We start from the raw sequence: 17,439 nt of genomic DNA on the forward strand, positions 1-17,439 counted from the left end.
TTGTGACATGTGCCTACTATTCACGTTGTTTGCTTATTTATTTTTTAGCCAACTCCAGTCCTCATGAGCCACCAACAAGTCAGGTTGTCAGGATATCTTTGCTTCAGCACAAGTTGTACAGTCTTCGACGGAGCCACTGATTGAGCCACCTGTGCTGAAGCAGGGATATCCTGCAAACCTGAACTGTTGGTGGCTCTTGAGGACTGGAGTTGGCCACCGCTGATATAACACATAAGACTTAGACTGTTCGTACTTTATTTAAATAAAAAGTGACCATAAATAAGATTTTCACGTGTTTATCAGAGTGGTTTAAGTGAAATCAATATATCGCACGGACTCAAAGTGCTGCAGGAACGGCTCCCCTCACTAAGCCCGCTCTGATGTAGACCCCTCACTAAGCCCGCTCTGATGTAGACCCCTCACTAAGCCCGCTCAGATGTGGACCCCTCATTAAGCCCGCTCTGATGTAGACCCCTCACTAAGCCCGCTCTGATGTAGATCCCTCACTAAGTCCGCTCTGATGTAGACCCCTCACTAAGTCCGCTCTGATGTAGACCCCTCACTAAGCCCGCTCTGATGTAGATCCCTCACTAAGTCCGCTCTGATGTAGACCCCTCACTAAGCCCGCTCTGATGTACACCCCTCACTAAGCCCGCTCTGATGTACACCCCTCACTAAGCCCGCTCTGATGTAGAACCCTCTTGGTCAACCCTTCTACTGTGAGACGGGACTACAATGCATCGTAGTAATTTGTATAAAAACAATCATAATAAAAACAAATAAACCTGCTTAACGTCTATATATATATATATCTGTCAGTGAGGCCGAGGCAGGCCGTTAGATTTTGGGTTCCACGTAAAATGTGCCCCCGTCGTGGACATTGTATGAATGTAAGCGCCGCGCACTGAATTTCATTTCTTCTGGGCCAAAGGGGGCCTCATGGTCCAGATAATAGAGTCGCATGTTGTTGGTGGACAGCTGCACCAAAGTCTTTAGCTGCTTCTTGAATTCCGCCACGGTCTGGTCCAGTCGGATACTTATCTTCTCCACCTTCTCCTCAAAGTGGATGTCAACGTTCGCCTGGTTCCGAGGCCGCAGGTCAACCTCTGCCAGCGGCTCCAGCTTCCCGTACTTGGTGACCAGCTCCTGATACCTAGAGGAAGAAATTACAACCGTGTTAAAAAGCCCAACATGGGTTAGACCAGTGGTTTTCAACCCGTGCTCGGTGGAGACCAGAAGTTCCAAAGCCAGTCACCAAGTATTCTACTCTGAGTGAAAGCAACGCAATACTCTGCTGCCTTAAATTCCTCTATCGTTTGACCGACCAATAGGAAAATTAATCTCCTTCATTCTCACGGCGGCTAGATGTGCGGTGGCCGCCTTATGGAAGAAGGTGTCTCCCCCCCCTAAGCAAACAGTAAAGAAAAGAATACAAGAGGTAATGGTAATGGAGAAGCTAACAGCCTTTCTGAAAAGGACAACGGTATCCTTCTATAAAATATGGGAACCATGGCTGACCCAAACAGCAGATTAAACCTTGCCTACCCCAAAGAAGCAATAGATGAGACATGAAAGAAACCCAACACCAGAAACTGAGGACGGAACCAATCCCCCCCCCCCCCCTCTTTTTCCCCCTCTCTTTCCCCCTCTCTCTTTCTGTTTCCACCCTCACGCTAGCCCTGTCGACCTAAGGAGAAGGGTCGGGGGAGCGCTGAGACTTTCTCTGTTAACGACAAAAAGAAAAACCCTGTATTAGGCCAAGATATTTCTGTAATAATGTGTATTGTATCAATGCCTAATAAAAAAATTTGAAACAAAAATTTCCTCTATCGTTCGGGTTGCCCTTTTCTATCCATGATACATCATACCGCTTCCCTTTCCCTCCTTCTCCAGAACCTATTACTAGGGTAAAATGTGCTGAAATATTTGACACTGTGATAATGAAATATTTGCGCTCCTTTTACTACAATAGAAAAATAGACCTGTATAATGTACATTGATTTCTTTGAGGGCAGAACCTCCAATTAATCCTGTCCCTAATTAAATCCCAAAACAAGGTCAAAGCTGTCCACCCTCTCCCCTCTCTACCTACTCACAAATTAATTTTCAACACACATCTAGAGTCTAGGCGCAAAGTTCACCTTTCCTGTCTCACCCTCAAATACTTTCTGGGCAAGCTACCCAGCTACCTGAACAAGCTCCTCACCCCTACCACCTGCAGCACTTATCAGCTGAGATCTGACTCCAAAAGACTGTTCATGGTCCCAAGGCTCAACAAAGTATCCGGACGTTCCTCCTTCTCCTTCCGTGCACCCCAAAACTGGAACAACCTACCAGAGACCCTCACATCCACCACCAGTTTAAGTTCTTTCAAATCTAAGGCTGTCTCACATTTTAACCTGGTCTGTAACTGTTTCATACGCTCATAATATATATTTTCTTTAACTGTGCATGCAATGTCTTGTATATAATGTATACCTTGTTCATTTATGTAACTGTACTTGTAACCATGTATTATTTGTTTTTCTCTGTGCCCAGGACATACTTGAAATCGAGAGGTAACTCTCAATGTATTACTTCCTGGTAAAATATTTTTTAAATAAATAAATAAACATCGGGCTGCATATATTTACTAAGAAATGTTACTCCATGAAGCACGTTCCGTGCTCAGAGACATTGCGGGGCCCTATCATTTGAATTGGCAGTAAAGGGTGATATGTATGAAGCCGTCCTGAAAAATGTCTTATGGAGAAGCGCAGCTTACTAAATATGGACCTATATATTTTAAAATATTGGTTCTATACATGATGGACAGTCAGAAAGGAATGTGTTATCCCGTTATGGGCCATCATTGGATGATATGTGTTTGCCTTCCTCTGGATAAATATACTGTAAGTACGGATATAAGATAAATTATCTGTCATCTACATTTAGCATAGGTTGAACTTGATGGATGTGTGTGTTTTTTAAACCTCCTATACTATGTAACTTTGATGTAGAGAGTACAGCACATTGCAGTTATTTTTAGACACACAGGGTGCGTACGCAGCGGTTCCAATTTGAACGGGTTCCATAATTCTTACCAGGTTGAAAACCACTGCACTAAACGGACTCCCGGAGCTCAGAGTGTGTACAGAAGCTTCACACATGCCTCCCCCCCCATGTAATATAAACACCAGAACACATCATCATTAACATGTGAAGAATATTGATGTCGTTCATAAAAAATTTGCAAACCTTGGACTAAAAGTTGAAGTCATTGAGGAACTTGAACATTGGTCAAGATTCTTTCCAGGAGTGTGTGACCCCTAAAGCTACAGCCCCAGTCATACCTGCAGTATGCGCGCCTGGTGACCGTTTAAAGCCGCGATTGGCGGTCTGTAGGGGAGCTCTAAGGGAGTGCGAGGAGGCGGGATGACGGGGCAGATCTGCCCTTCCATTGGTGCACGCCGACCACGTCATTGCGTCGCGGCACGGGAAGACAAAATTCTTATCTTACCTGCCAGCGTACGCGTCACAGCACTTTGCGCGCCCACACACACGGCCACTGCGGCCTGCCCTACAGAGCGTGTGTGGCACGCACGCTGTGCGTGCGTCACAGCGCCCACGGGGAACCTGGCCTTAGAGCCACAAACCAAAGAAAGCTGGAGCACACAATGAGTGGAAACACAATTGCTGTCAGACATACTTTTGTATGGGCAACTACAAATGCTGGTCTCATCCTGAATCTCCCACTTACGGGGGCCACAAGTGTGTATCTCTATAATTGGGCTGGTCAACTCCAGCCCTCAAGGGTCACCAATAGCTCAGGTTTTCAGGATATCCCGGGGGTATAATAACATCATGAAATATTAAGTCTTTAAAATCAATGTGGTGCTTCAGGGGTTAATGTAGCCACAGTTTGATTTTAAAAATACAATATATTGGGTTTATAACAGGTCAAGACTTTCCCTGTGTCCGTGCTGATCATCAACATCCCCGAGATATCCCTTGTACCTCCCAGAAAGAGGTGACCCGCAGGTCAGTGCTCAGTTGGAGGACTTTCTAAAAAAGAATTAGGATATCCAAGGATAACCTCTAAACCGCTAGAGTATAATGTTCAGATATCTGTAATTGTTGCAAAAAGACAAATCAAACTGTACCACACACTGCATGGGTAAGAGGGGCCAAGAACAGACATCCATTTGTCACTCAAATTTAGGAGCAAGACGGTCATGTTACATCTGTCATAATCACCGGAATCTATTGATATGACTCCCGTCTGTCAAAGTATTTTGGAAATGAAATTATGAGCGTTTATATATTGAGTCAAGATTTTAAACACCTTTTTAGAAGAAGGTTTTTTCTAAGTCGTAAAACTAGTAGCTGTTTTACGACGGGGTGGGCTAAATGTTGTTTCAATGGGCAGAAAATAGTTCAAAAGTCTTAGCAAGGTATTATGAAAATCAGAATTCAACAAAGGTGTGTTTTGGATCAAACACATTCATTCTCATATTTCTACGCCAGTGACCTCCCTGGGGAAAACCTATAGCATATGGTAAAGTATTGCATAGGGATTTCTGTTTTCTGTTTTATCCTGTTAACTGTTCTGCACTTACTATAATTGTAAGTTCTTGTAATGATCTTTTTCGGTAATCTGAAGCACTGTATTTTTATATATATTAAACAATTCTTTAATAAGTAATGCTTTTGGATTCTGAATGACCTGCTGCACACTGTAGAGAGTATTTACATTTTCTGACACATTTTACGACAACAGATTTTTGTGTAAGTGCATAGTTTTTTTTATAATAAACAGGGACCGGACGGAGGTCATGGCTTTACTTTTACTTTACTTTCCGAATCTTCACCCACGGATGGGTATAGACGACTTCCACGGAAAACTTCACTTTAAAAAGATCCATGGAAGTTGTTTAGCTGGATATACCCAAGGGGACGCTAGGCCCAAGGGTCGACAGAGCCATTTTGTTAGAAACGAGAGGCTCTATATTCGCATCGGTGATGGCAGATATATATTAATTTACATATTTTGCATAATTTCTTGGGTGATGGCAGCGGATAAATATGATTGCAATTGACGAAGGGGTTAATATTAACTCATTGAAAGTACCTTGCGGAGGAGATAGGTGAGTTGGCTAGAGTAGCCGTGTGTATTTACCCTGGTTGCATATCTAAGTCACGTGCTCACTTGTGTGCTGTCCGTGACAGATGGTATATTGGGACGGATTGAGGGGAGATACTGTTCATTTGAGGGACCTTTGCGAAGGTGAAAATTGGGCCAGCTATAGAAGTGTATTAACCCTTGTCCCGTATGCAAGTCACGTGCTCACAGGTGGGCCAAACATGACACCCTGCTTCAGCACAGGTGGCTCAATCAGTGGCTCAGTCTTCGAGCCACCTGTGGTGAAGCTGGGATGTCCTGAAACCCTGACCTGTTGGAGGCCCTTGAGGACTGGAGTTGGCCTCCTCTGCATTAGAATAACAGAAAAGTCATGCAATGTTTGTACAAGCAGTGCTGAAAAAGCAAAACATCCCCAAAAAACACTGGGCAAGTAAAATGACAGAAAGAGAGATATGCAAAGACATGGTTACTAACTCAGGCAGAGAGTATGCTTTGTGTTTAAGACGAGTTGTATGTGATCCGTGCTGTCAGAGGCCCTGTCATGGGATGATGGGGCTTGGTTGTTTGGTGTCTCCCTTGAGAATCACCTTAAATGTAGGAATGTTCCCCAATAACAGCAGCTCTCTGTCTGAGTGTGAGGTCACCTCTGCAGTCTCCTTGGATTACCCCAGCGTCTCAGACAGACAAAGTCTTTATTGGGATGCAGTGGTCACGTACAGGCTGCTGCCCTGTTCTCACAATGACGTGCAGACACAATCAGCCACATCAAGAGGCCATTAGCTGCTAAATAAGACAACATCCGCCCCATATTTTACAAAACGTTTCACTACTGACAATTCTGGAAGTATGCAGAGTACCCACATTACTACCAGCCTGTGCCCTCTCACTGTGCCCACAGTACTACCAGCCTGTGCCCTCTCACTGTGCCCACAGTGCTACCAGCCTATGCCCTTTCACTGTGTCCACAGTACTACCAGCCTGTGCCTGCTCACTGTGTACCCACAAAACTACCAGCCTGTGCCCTTTTACTGTGGCCACAGTACTACCAGACTGTGCCCTCTCACTGTGCCCACAGTACTACCAGCCTGTGCCCTTTCACTGTGTGCCCACAGTACTACCAGCCTGTGCCCTTTCACTATGTGCCCACAGTACTACCAGCATGTGCCCTCTCACTGTGCCCACAGTACTACCAGAATGTGCCCTCTCGCTGTGTGCCCACAGTACTACCAGAATGTGCCCTCTCGCTTTGTGCCCACAGTACTACCAGCCTGTGCCATCTCACTGTGTGCCCACAGTACTACCAGCCTGCGCCCTCTCACTGTGCCCACAGTACTACCAGCCTGCACCCTCTGACTGTGTGCCCACAGTACTACCAGCCTGTGCCCTCTGTGTGCCCACAGTACTACCAGCATGTGCCCTCTGACTGTGTGCCCACAGTACTACCAGCCTGTGCCCTCTCACTGTGTGCCCACAGTACTACCAGCCTGCACCCTCTGACTGTGTGCCCACAGTACTACCAGCCTGTGCTCTCTCACTGTGTGCCCACAGTACTACCAGCCTGTGCCCTCTGTGTGCCCACAGTACTACCAGCCTGTGCCCTCTCACTGTGTGCCCACAGTACTACCAGCCTGCACCCTCTGACTGTGTGCCCACAGTACTACCAGCCTGTGCTCTCTCACTGTGTGCCCACAGTGCTCACAAACTGCTCAGCTCTTCCAATCATGTCAAATCTCTTATGATATGCTTTCTTCGTCCATGCCTTTTGTCGCGTTTCTACCTGCCTCTTCACTGCAGAGATGTGTATGACAAACCGCAGCAAAACCACGCAAAGACCGCACCGTACTTCTCACAGAAAAGGAATGACATTGAAAGCAAAGGGGTTATTTCTGTGATAAAGTTGGTGCAGTTTTTTTCTGTACTGGTTTTGCAGGTGAAATACCTTATTAAATAAAATCAAATGCATCAATGCAAAAGTGGTGCAATTATTGCACAAAGAACTTGCACCAGATGTATCAAAGAAAAAAAAATACCCTGGAAAACAATAGGATTCTTTTCTTTGGTACATTTGGTGCATGGTTTGCCCCCAGAATTATCCTAGTTTTAACCTTGATATAGGACCTGAGACAAAGTCAACAACCCTTTCAAGTTGTACTATACTGTACGTGAACATTCAAAAAGGTTCCAGACCCAATGGGACCGGGACAGCCCCAACATAGCCTCCTAACACAAGGAAAAGAGTTTCCCAACGCTCCAATCCACTGAGAAACTTTGTATGTATATACAGTACTCTGCTCCTCAGAATCCGTCTCTCCTGGAAACTCAGCCGTCCCCTCAATCAATGTCCAGATTTTCATGGAACGTGACAAACACAATGACATTTCAGGTGAACACACACCTGTCTGTATTCCTTTCTCCCCCTTCTTTAATGCCAATTAACGAGTCACTCTTTTATCCTGCAACTAACAGCCTACTATATGCAAACTGTTATTCAGTGATGCAGATATTTACACATCTCGTGAGCCATGTAAACATCTCATGTCTTCTATTGCTCCGTATAACCTCTCTGCCACCCACTGGCTGAGGAATGCTGGATGAAATGCATTGCTATTGAGATGACCCTCCCTCTGCCCTTCGTTGGGTTACACGCCGCGGAGCTCTCTAACGTTCTTGGATTGCAGGCGGTCGCTGCGATTTCCACTGTGTCTTAAAAGAAAACTTCATCTTCCCACACAGACCGGGGAGGTTAACGTGAAATCAAAAATGTGGGGAGACCTTACAGTGCCGGGCTAAGAAACATGATGAGGGCACAGGGGACCCTGTCCCAGCCACCTGCAACCTGAGCTGGAAGGGGGCCAGGGAAGGGACGCTGGGTCTGTGAGCTGGAAAAGCTCAGCCCTTAATGGCTGCACAAGTCTTCTCGGTGTCTCCTTTACACGTTGCACAGATGGGGAGCTCTGGACAAAGGGCCCATTGATGGCAGAGAAGTTCGGTCTCTGTGTGGAGAGCTCAGAATCTGAAGCTGCGTTTTATTTTCCAGCAGATTCCCATCCTATTGCCCTTTGGATAGAATGCAGGCCGGGCCAGTCACGGGAGCCATGGTCGCCGGTAGAGACTTCATTGGGGGTTACCTTGACATCTCAGGGATGCCAGCAGCTCGTCCTCAAGGGCCGCCAACAGGTCAGGTTTTAAGGATATCCCTGCTTCAGCATAGGTAGCTCAATCAGTCCCTGCTTCAGCACAGGTTGCTCAATCAGTGAGCCACCTATGCTGAAGCTGGGATATCTTTAAAACCTGACCTGTTGAGGGAGGGGGGCTTGAGGACTGAAGATGAGTACCCCTGCCTTATACTAACGCTGCAGATATGCTCCTACTCCATGTTCTCCAGACGACCCTGCAACATTAACAGCTCGTGAGTCTCAGCCGAGGTTTTGTCACCACCCGGTGTCCCAAACTCACCAGAAGGGCGTCCCCACGGAAAAACCAATGCAGTGACTTCAGTCAGTTACTGGATGACATATTTGACACGACTGTTACTATAATGTAAAGAATTAATATGAACAATAACACTTCTGGACACTGCTATTTTGAGACCATCAAATATTACCACCACGCACACGGCGGCAACCAACAAAATAATCTAATCATGTGTCAAGCTGGCAGCTTAGAAAGCAAGATATATACCAGGGGCGTAAGCCATACAATACCATACCATACCAAACCATACCCTACCGTACCATACCCTACCATACCAAACCATACCGTACCAAACCATACCGCACCAAACAATAACAAACCATACCGTACCAAACCATACCGGACTGTACCAAACCATACCAAAACAAACCATACCGTACCATACCAAACCATAGCACACCACAACACTGTTCCTTCTGGTATATATTTCACGGTTATTGTAACACACTATAAAATATAGTAAGTAGAAGTATAAAATGTAGTAAAACTTAAAAAGGATCAAAACATTCAAAATCCTGTGTTTTTTTTAATGAATCCGTCATGTATTATTAGATAATACTTAGGGGCCTATGCAGTAAAGGTTCAAAAAAAATTTCGCCAGGGCATTTAAACCGCCGTTTTTTGGAGTGTTGCTATCACGGTATTCAGAAAGCCTCGACTACCTGTCATAGCAAAATTCCCAAAACGAGCAAGTTGCTGCCAGCGATAGGATCGACACTCTGAAAAGGCCTAAACCGGCGATTCATTTCTGCGGCAGAGAGAGCTGCTCAGAGAGAGCCGCCTCTGCCAGCGAAAATCTCGCCCACAAATTATGTTTTGTAATATACATTTTATTCCTAGTGTAGATGTGCAGGGGGTGTCCGGAGCCGAACCGCGTTGGTTTGAGGTCCGGGGACCCCCTGCTTCCCGAGATACCAGGCCCCGTTATGGGTTGCCGGTATCTCCTATGCATGGAAATATGCATGGTCCCTCCCTGCAGGTGTCCCCCGTGGGTACTCAGGTGGTCTCCATAGGTCCCCGCAGAACTAAGGTACCAACCCTGTATGTGAACAAATAAAACATGGCCTACATTTCAATAAATCCCCCCCCCCCACCAAACACATACAGTACAGTAATGGGCAAAATAACTATTATCCAGATATGGATAATAGATTATTTGCCCATTATTAAACACAACATTAACCAGCATAAAGTAAATAAATACAGTTCTACTTACCACAGTAATATGATGGATGTCCTCATCACGATCCTGCAGTTCCCTGTCCTCTGTTGCCAGAAAGCATACATACATAATAAATACAATCTTATGGCCCCCTAACCCCTTAATCACCTTAGCGGTTAATAACCGCTATAGTCATTAAGGGGTTAACCCACCCTGCCCCGCAACCCACCCGGGAGGCCTAAGCACCCACCCCGGACCCACTATACCCACCCTGTACCCATTGAGTAGTATAGTGGTACATCATACCCATATAATAATATGGGCATGATAAGCCACGATAGCACTCAATGGGCACCCTAATAAAAATACATTAATACTCCAAACACACAATAATAAAACATTACAAAACTCCAAAAAAAAAAAAATTCACTAAATAAAATCACTAGCCAGCTAATCCAATTAATACATACAGGGTTGGTATCTTAGGTCTGCAGGGACCTATGGAGACCACCTGAGGACCCCCGGACGCTCACGGGTACCACCTGTGGACACACGGGGGACACCTGCGGGGAAGAACAGGGGCCCCCCGCGGACCTGCAGGGACCACCCGAGGGCCCCCAGACCTCAGTGGGACCCCCAGACACCCGCGGGCCCACTCATGGACCCCATTGTGGCCCACGGTGATCCTCGGGGACCAACTGGAGGCCACGGCACCTAGCTGGAACCACCCGGAGACCCCCAGACACCTGTGGGCACCCCCCCTCTGGTGCACTGTGGGGCCTGCAGACACCCTTCGGGCCCACCGGAGACCCCCGCCGGTCTGGGGTATGAATCCTGTATGTTAAAAAATAAATCATGGTTTTACATAATGGGGGGCACGGGGGGTGGGTGGTGTATTGATGTTTATTAAATATTGCAATGTTTATTGTGGCCTAGGAGGTGGGTTTAGGGGCTGTTGTGTGTGTATTGTTTTTATGCATTTTTCCTGCATGGGATTCATGCCGGGGGTCTCCGGTGCTGGTATTAATGGGTATCAGCTCCGGAGACCCCCGGCATCAATCCCAGGCAGGAAAGAGGCCAACATTTTTGTAAGTCCCGTCTCGCCGCCTTATCGACGCTTCTCCCCACCAACTTGCCAACTTTTCCTGGCGTTTGGATTTGGGGAGAAAATCGCCATTCTAGGGCCGCGATAGGCGTCAACCTACTCGTGGCTACTATGAATCGAACATTCATAAAAGCATCAATAAGTGGCTTATAGCCGCTCAGTCGGCGATTTGATTTTGTTCAGAAGTTTTTTTGATGATTCAGGCATTTATCGCCCACTTATCGACGCTTACTGAATCGGAGTAGGCAGTTTGGGTGATAAGTGGTCGATAAGTGGCTTATGAACGCTTACTGCATAACGCCTTTATTGTTTTTTTATATTTTATTTCCAACTTGTAACGCCATTTTTTAATGAGTTTTAATAATGTACTGAGCATCTACTGGTTACTATAGCAACCACTTCCTCTTTTGAAACAGGCTCACACACACACATTTTTGAGCTCTGCCCTTTGTTAACAAAGTATCACAAACAGATCTGTTGCAGTGTTCCCCCGCAGCAGACTGTCTATTGCTGAGCTGAAAGCTGTAACAATAATGTGTTACACTGAGTAATATAATGTTACATTGCAGTCGCAGCATTTCACAGACTCCGCACAGTCAGAAGTCGGCCATTTAGAAAGCCCCAAGAGCGATATATTGGCCCATCGATCAGAGGAGAACGGACCGATTGGCAGCTTAGGTCATTATTTCTCGAAATAAGCTACTCACATGATGCATATAGTAAAACAGAAAAATAAACAAGAAATAAATGAATACAGGAGAAGCCAGGGCTGCTGCGGCTCTAAGCATTACAGGAGAAGGAGCGGCTCAGTGAGTAAAGAGACCGACTCTGGCACTGAGCTCAATTCCCGGTGTCGGCTCCTTGTGACCTTGGGCAAGTCACTTTATCTCCCTGTGCCTCAGGCATCAAAAAATAGATTGTAAGCTCCACGGGGCAGGTACCTGTGCCTGCAAAATGTCTCTGTAAAGCGCTACGTAAAACAAGCAGCGCTATACAAGAACAAGCTATTTATATTATATTATTATTACATTTCCTCTCCTGACCTGTGTTCTGGGAATCTGACCAATTGGTGAACCGTTTAGGTTGCATGAATAATTAGATTATGGTTAAAAGTTTCTCGTTTAAAGAGACAAAGTTGAGAAACCCTGTGACAGCTACCTATTGATATCCTACTGCAGCAGCGTCTGTTATCACAGCTACACATGGACAGTGAGTGCATAGGTCAAAACTTTATTAGACTAGCAGATAACGTTACTCATATGCTCATATGCTCTTATTTGCTCCCACGATGTCATGGGGACACCATCTTTGAATCGTGATGTCATTTATGATACTAGAATGATCACACACGCTGTGGTGCGTTGAGGTTCATCATTAAACGCTGCGGCTTTAACTTGGAAGGGCATCGACGCGGCCATCGTGGACAAAGGAGGCGGACAATGTGGGTTGGACAAGTTTTCGCTGTTCTATGCAAAGCAGCAGCCGGGAGAATCGCAATGATTTTCACAGAACTGCAGAACCCAGTGTCCTAAGTGACATCACCAATCACAAATGGCAATTAGGAACCACTTGGTGCCATGTCTGTGCCACTTGGTGCCATGTCTTGGTGCCAATTTCCACTGTGGTGCAAAACCTCAGACCAGATTTGATCCTGGGATTTCTGTCATATTTAAGGTAGCCTTCTGTTTACCCCCGGGGTTCGCAACTCCACTCCTCAAGGGCCACCAACAGGTCAGGTTTGCAGGATATCCCAGCTTTAGCACAGGTGGGTCAATCAGTGGCTCAGTCGAAGTCTTCGACTGAGCCACTGATTGACCCACCTGTGCTGAAGCAGGGACTGATTGACCCATCTGTGCTGAAGTAGGAACATCCTTAAAACCTGACCCGTTGAGGGGGTCTTGAGGACTGGAGTTGAGAATCCCTGTTCTACCCCAAGCATTTTTTTAAAAATTCTCTTATTGTATTAACCCCCTACTACCACTGCTGGGAGGCCATTCCCCGATTCCACTCCTATTTCCATGAAGGAGTATAATCCCACGCCTGTAGAATGGTGTTTTCTAACATTTTGAGGACACAGGTAAATAAACCCAGCCAGAGACCAACGTGTTGTTAGCCATCTCATTGCCAGGGGGCCTGCATGCATTGCAAAAGATCGCAGTACAATAGGATGCTCCGGAGTATATTAACTGACCCTCTTGGGGCAGGAATCACTGAGGTCCGTTACTGACTTAACAAAGTGCTAGCCTCGTTAACATATAACGTGTGTTCTCAAAGCTCAGTAATGCACCGTTAAGCCCTCTCATTGGCCAAAAAGAGCATTGCGTTAACGGCCGTTATTGCTATTAAGATGCAAAAGAGGCATCCCGTCCTCCCCCCCCAACAACACCGATCCCAAAAGGTCCGTTAACACAAACGTAGAGATTTAAATAGACGTTCGTTAAGTCATAGCTAATGCAGACCCTAAAATATCGGTTATGGAGGACGGAGAGAGAGTCTTTTTTTGTAAAGTCCCAGGTGACGTATACAGTACCTTCCAAAACACTCCCCTGAACAGCATGTGGTGAGGCACCAGAGCACAAAAGTGACCACACCTGAGATACCCGAAATATCTGGTATACATGAGAGGTTAAATCATTTCAATATATGTTGCGTATCCTAATTAGCATATGTCTCAGGTTCCTCTCTGTCAATATGGCGTTAAGCTTATGTTAATGAGATACACCACGGCCGTTGTTTTTGCATATAATTAGCTTTGTGGATATGCGTTAACCTCAGGCAAAATACCGTCCATTAATGATTATTGGTAACGGGCCGTTATTGGCGCCCAATGTGGATCTGGCCCTTAGCTTTGTATGTTTGTTTTAGCTCAATGTTTTAAGCTGTGTTAATGTGGCAATTTCTTGAGTTAGGGATAGTGCAGAGTAAATGAGTACGTCAGGATTAGGCGATACCTTTTTCATTTGGACTAACAATAGATCCTATAAGACAAGCTCTCGAGAATTCTCTCTTCCTCAGGTCGAAAAAACTGATTTACACAGATCCCAGGAGCTTAACACACATGTAAAAAAAGAAAAACAACATAACAATCTAAGGCAGATGATGCAGAGAAGGAATAGACAGACAGGGCAATAAATGAATGAAAAAGACAGTGAGACACAGGGCCATACATCCATCAGCAGCGTGCAGGGGGCGGGGGGTGCAGGGGGGGAGAGGGGATAAGGGACAGTGAGACAGGACCATACATCAATCAGCAGTGTGCAGGGGGGGTGAGAGGGGGTAAGGGCAGTGAGACATTAAAGGACATTGTTAATGGCAGAAGACCATGCAATATCACACACTGCAAACATATATGCCACGATCCCACAGACAGTCACACAGAGATCATTCAATGTTAAAGGATCATACTGCTGCACATCCAGGAATGTGGTACTGTATGATTCAATGCAGCAAATGTGACCAAGGATGCTACATTGGTTACACCAGCCAAAAACCACACCAGTTCGAACCTACACAGACGCACAATAACACACTACGAAGAAGGAAGATACTACACAGACACACAATAACACACCATGAAGAAGGAAAATACTGCACAGACACACAATAACACACCATCAAGAAGGAAGATACCACACAGATACACAATAACACACCATGAAAATGGAAGATACTGCACAGACGCACAAAAACACACCATGAAGGAAGATATCCCACCCCAGTGGGACACTGCTTCTCACAACCAGATCATTCCATAAATTACTTAAAAATCCAAATCCTCAATGGAATGTTTAAAAGCATCAAGAACGGAAAACATTTGACTTCAGAATTATAATACACGTTGACACTAAAACAAGAGGACTTAATGCGGATATGGAGGTTCTAACCCACTACCATCATTTTTTGTTATGTTTCTCCTTGCCTCTCTTTGAATTTTACAATGAAACCCCCACCCCACACGCTGCTGATGGATGTATGGTCCTGTGTCTCACTGTCTCTTACTCCCTCTCCCCCCCTGCACCCCCCCTGCACACTGCTGATGGGTGTATGGTCCTGTGTCTCACTGTCCCTTACCCCCTCTCTCCCCTGCACACACCCCCTGCACACTGCTGATGGATGTATGGTCCTGTGTCCCACTGTTCATTACCCCCTCTCCCCCCCTGCACTCCCCCCCCTCACACTGCTGATGGGTGTATGGTCCTGTGTCTCACTGTCCCTTACCCCCTCTTCCCCCTGCCCCCCCCCCTGCACACTGCTGATGGATGGATGGTCCTGTGTCTCACTGCCCCTTGCCCCCTCTCCCCCTGCACACTGCTGATGGGTGTATGGTCCTGTGTCTCACTGTCCCTTACCCCCCCCTGTACACTGCTGATAGATGGATAGTCCTGTGTCTCACTGTCCTTTTCATCCATGTATTGCCCTGTCTGTTTATTCCTTCTCTGCATATCTGCCTTAGATTATTATCTTGTTTTTATTTTTTTTACATCTATGTTAAGCTCCTGGAATATTCTGTAAATCAGAATCACTGACCCGAGGAGGAGAGAGAATTCTCTAAAGCTTGTCCTATAGGATCTATTCTTAGTCCAAATAAAAAAGGTATCGCCTAATCCTGACGTACTCATTTACTCTGCACTATCGCCACTGGACTAACACAGCTATTTCAACGTAATACTCGAGTTAGGGAGTGATTTTAGTTGGGTAAATATGTTGAGTCTTATAAGATGCACCCATATCAACATCGTGGAATGTCATTTCTACCCCAACCAAATCAGCAGCAAAAAGTCTGTACGACCTGAGACAGTGGTTACAACTCAGGGACCCCAACATGCATGATGGGTGGGTACAATAGTTGCAATTATTCCACGGCACCAATATCTGATCTGCCCCTAATACTTTTTGGGCTCCTGTCAATTGTCCCGAGAAAGTGCGTTTTGTCTCCCATTATCTCATTGCCTTTTGTCCCAGGGCTCACCTTGATGGAACGTCTTCCTTTGGGAGATCCATATAGTAACGGAGGAAAAATCTCTCGGCGTCTTCTCTTTCACCCTCGGTGACAACACTCCCATTCAGTTTGGAAACTGACGGCAATCTAGGAGTTCATATGAGAGGAGGAGATTAGCTCGGCCATCGCTGCTCTGCGATAAAACTGAATCGGAGGAGAATACCCTTATCTGTCTGTATGAGTTCTGTTTCATGAAATCAATAGGAGGCTTTCGTTCTCAGATCTCCTTGCCAAGAGACTGAAATACTCTGATGTGGCCCCATACACCCATTGCACGGGCTGGAATCCACCTTAGTAACAATGTATGGTGAATGGCAGGTCACTTTCACATCTCCCTCTGCTCAACCCAGGAATTCATTAACCCAGAGGTTCTCAACTCCAATCCTCAAGCCCCCCCCCCCAACAGGTCACGTTTAAAAGACATGCCTGCTTCAGCACAGGTGGCTCAATCAGTGGCTCAGTCGGACTGAGCCACTGATTGAGCCACCTGTGCTGAAGCAGGGACTGATTGAGCCACCTGCGCTGAAGCAGGGACTGATTGAGCCACCTGCGCTGAAGTTGGGACTGATTGAGCCACCTGTGCTGAAGCTGGGACTGATTGAGCCACCCGTGCTGAAGCTGGGATATCCTCAAGACCTGACCTGTTGTTGGGTCTTGAGGACTGGAGTTGAGAACTGAATTAAGAGGATCTTTGTGATTGACGTATATATTTAAAACATCCCACACAGCTGGGATTGCACGTACACATCATGTATACGTGATCATTCCACTATACCAAAGTTAAAATACCAAATGCAAACCATATCCAGCTCAAGAGAAATAGCAGATCTCCTATAGATTTACTAACAACCTTAAAGGAAATCCAGATATAAGCCCAAATCACAGAGGCTTTCGTGGTGCAGGCAAATCCCTGGTCTCTCAAATATATCATACTAGCTGAGAGCCCCGGCGTTGCCCGGGATGTTTGTGGTGTGGGTGTGGCATTTGGGTGGGGAGTGGTCCACGCGGCCCATGTGCGGTGGTAGTGCTGCTGTGGCTGTACTGATGGTGATTGTATTGGTGTGCTGATTTGGGAGGGTTTGGTGCTGATGTGGGGGTGCGGATGTGGGTGTGCCGATGGGGGAGGTGCAAAGGTGGCGATGTGTGGGTGCTGATGGTGTTGATGGGGGCTGGGAATGGTGGGGAGCCGAGAATGCCAGTGTGCTGGGGGGGCATGGGATACCGGTGTGCTGATGTGGTGGTGCTGGGGTGTGTGTGTGTATACATGTTTGTGTGTATACATTGTATGTGTGTGTGTGTATACATGTGTGTGTGTGTATGTGTACGTGTGTGTGTGTATGTGTATACACGTGTGTGTGTATACACGTATGTGTGTGTATACACGTGTGTGTGTATACACGTATGTGTGTGTATACACGTGTGTATACGCGTGTGTGTATACACGTGTGTGTGTATACACGTGTGTGTGTATACACGTGTGTGTGTATACACGTTTGTGTATACACGTGTATACATGTTTGTGTGTGTGTATACATGTTTGTGTGTATACATTGTATGTGTGTGTGTGTGTGTATAAG

At 46.1% G+C, this 17,439-nt stretch overlaps 1 protein-coding gene across 1 annotated transcript in view; it reads right to left on the bottom strand.

Annotated features, from left to right (window-relative positions):
* The window catches only part of TECTA (tectorin alpha), an 84,145-nt gene that overhangs the window by 66,430 nt on the left and 276 nt on the right, over positions 1-17,439 (bottom strand). Inside the window, exons 2-3 of the mRNA XM_075606596.1 lie at positions 15,833-15,951; positions 840-1,153 (exon numbers count right to left, since the gene is read on the bottom strand). Coding sequence (XP_075462711.1) covers positions 840-1,153; positions 15,833-15,951 — 433 coding nt within the window. The remainder of the gene's footprint in view (positions 1-839; positions 1,154-15,832; positions 15,952-17,439) is intronic.

The sequence above is a fragment of the Ascaphus truei genome, chromosome 6, assembly GCF_040206685.1.
Source record: "Ascaphus truei isolate aAscTru1 chromosome 6, aAscTru1.hap1, whole genome shotgun sequence".
Taxonomy (NCBI): Eukaryota; Metazoa; Chordata; class Amphibia; order Anura; family Ascaphidae; genus Ascaphus; species Ascaphus truei.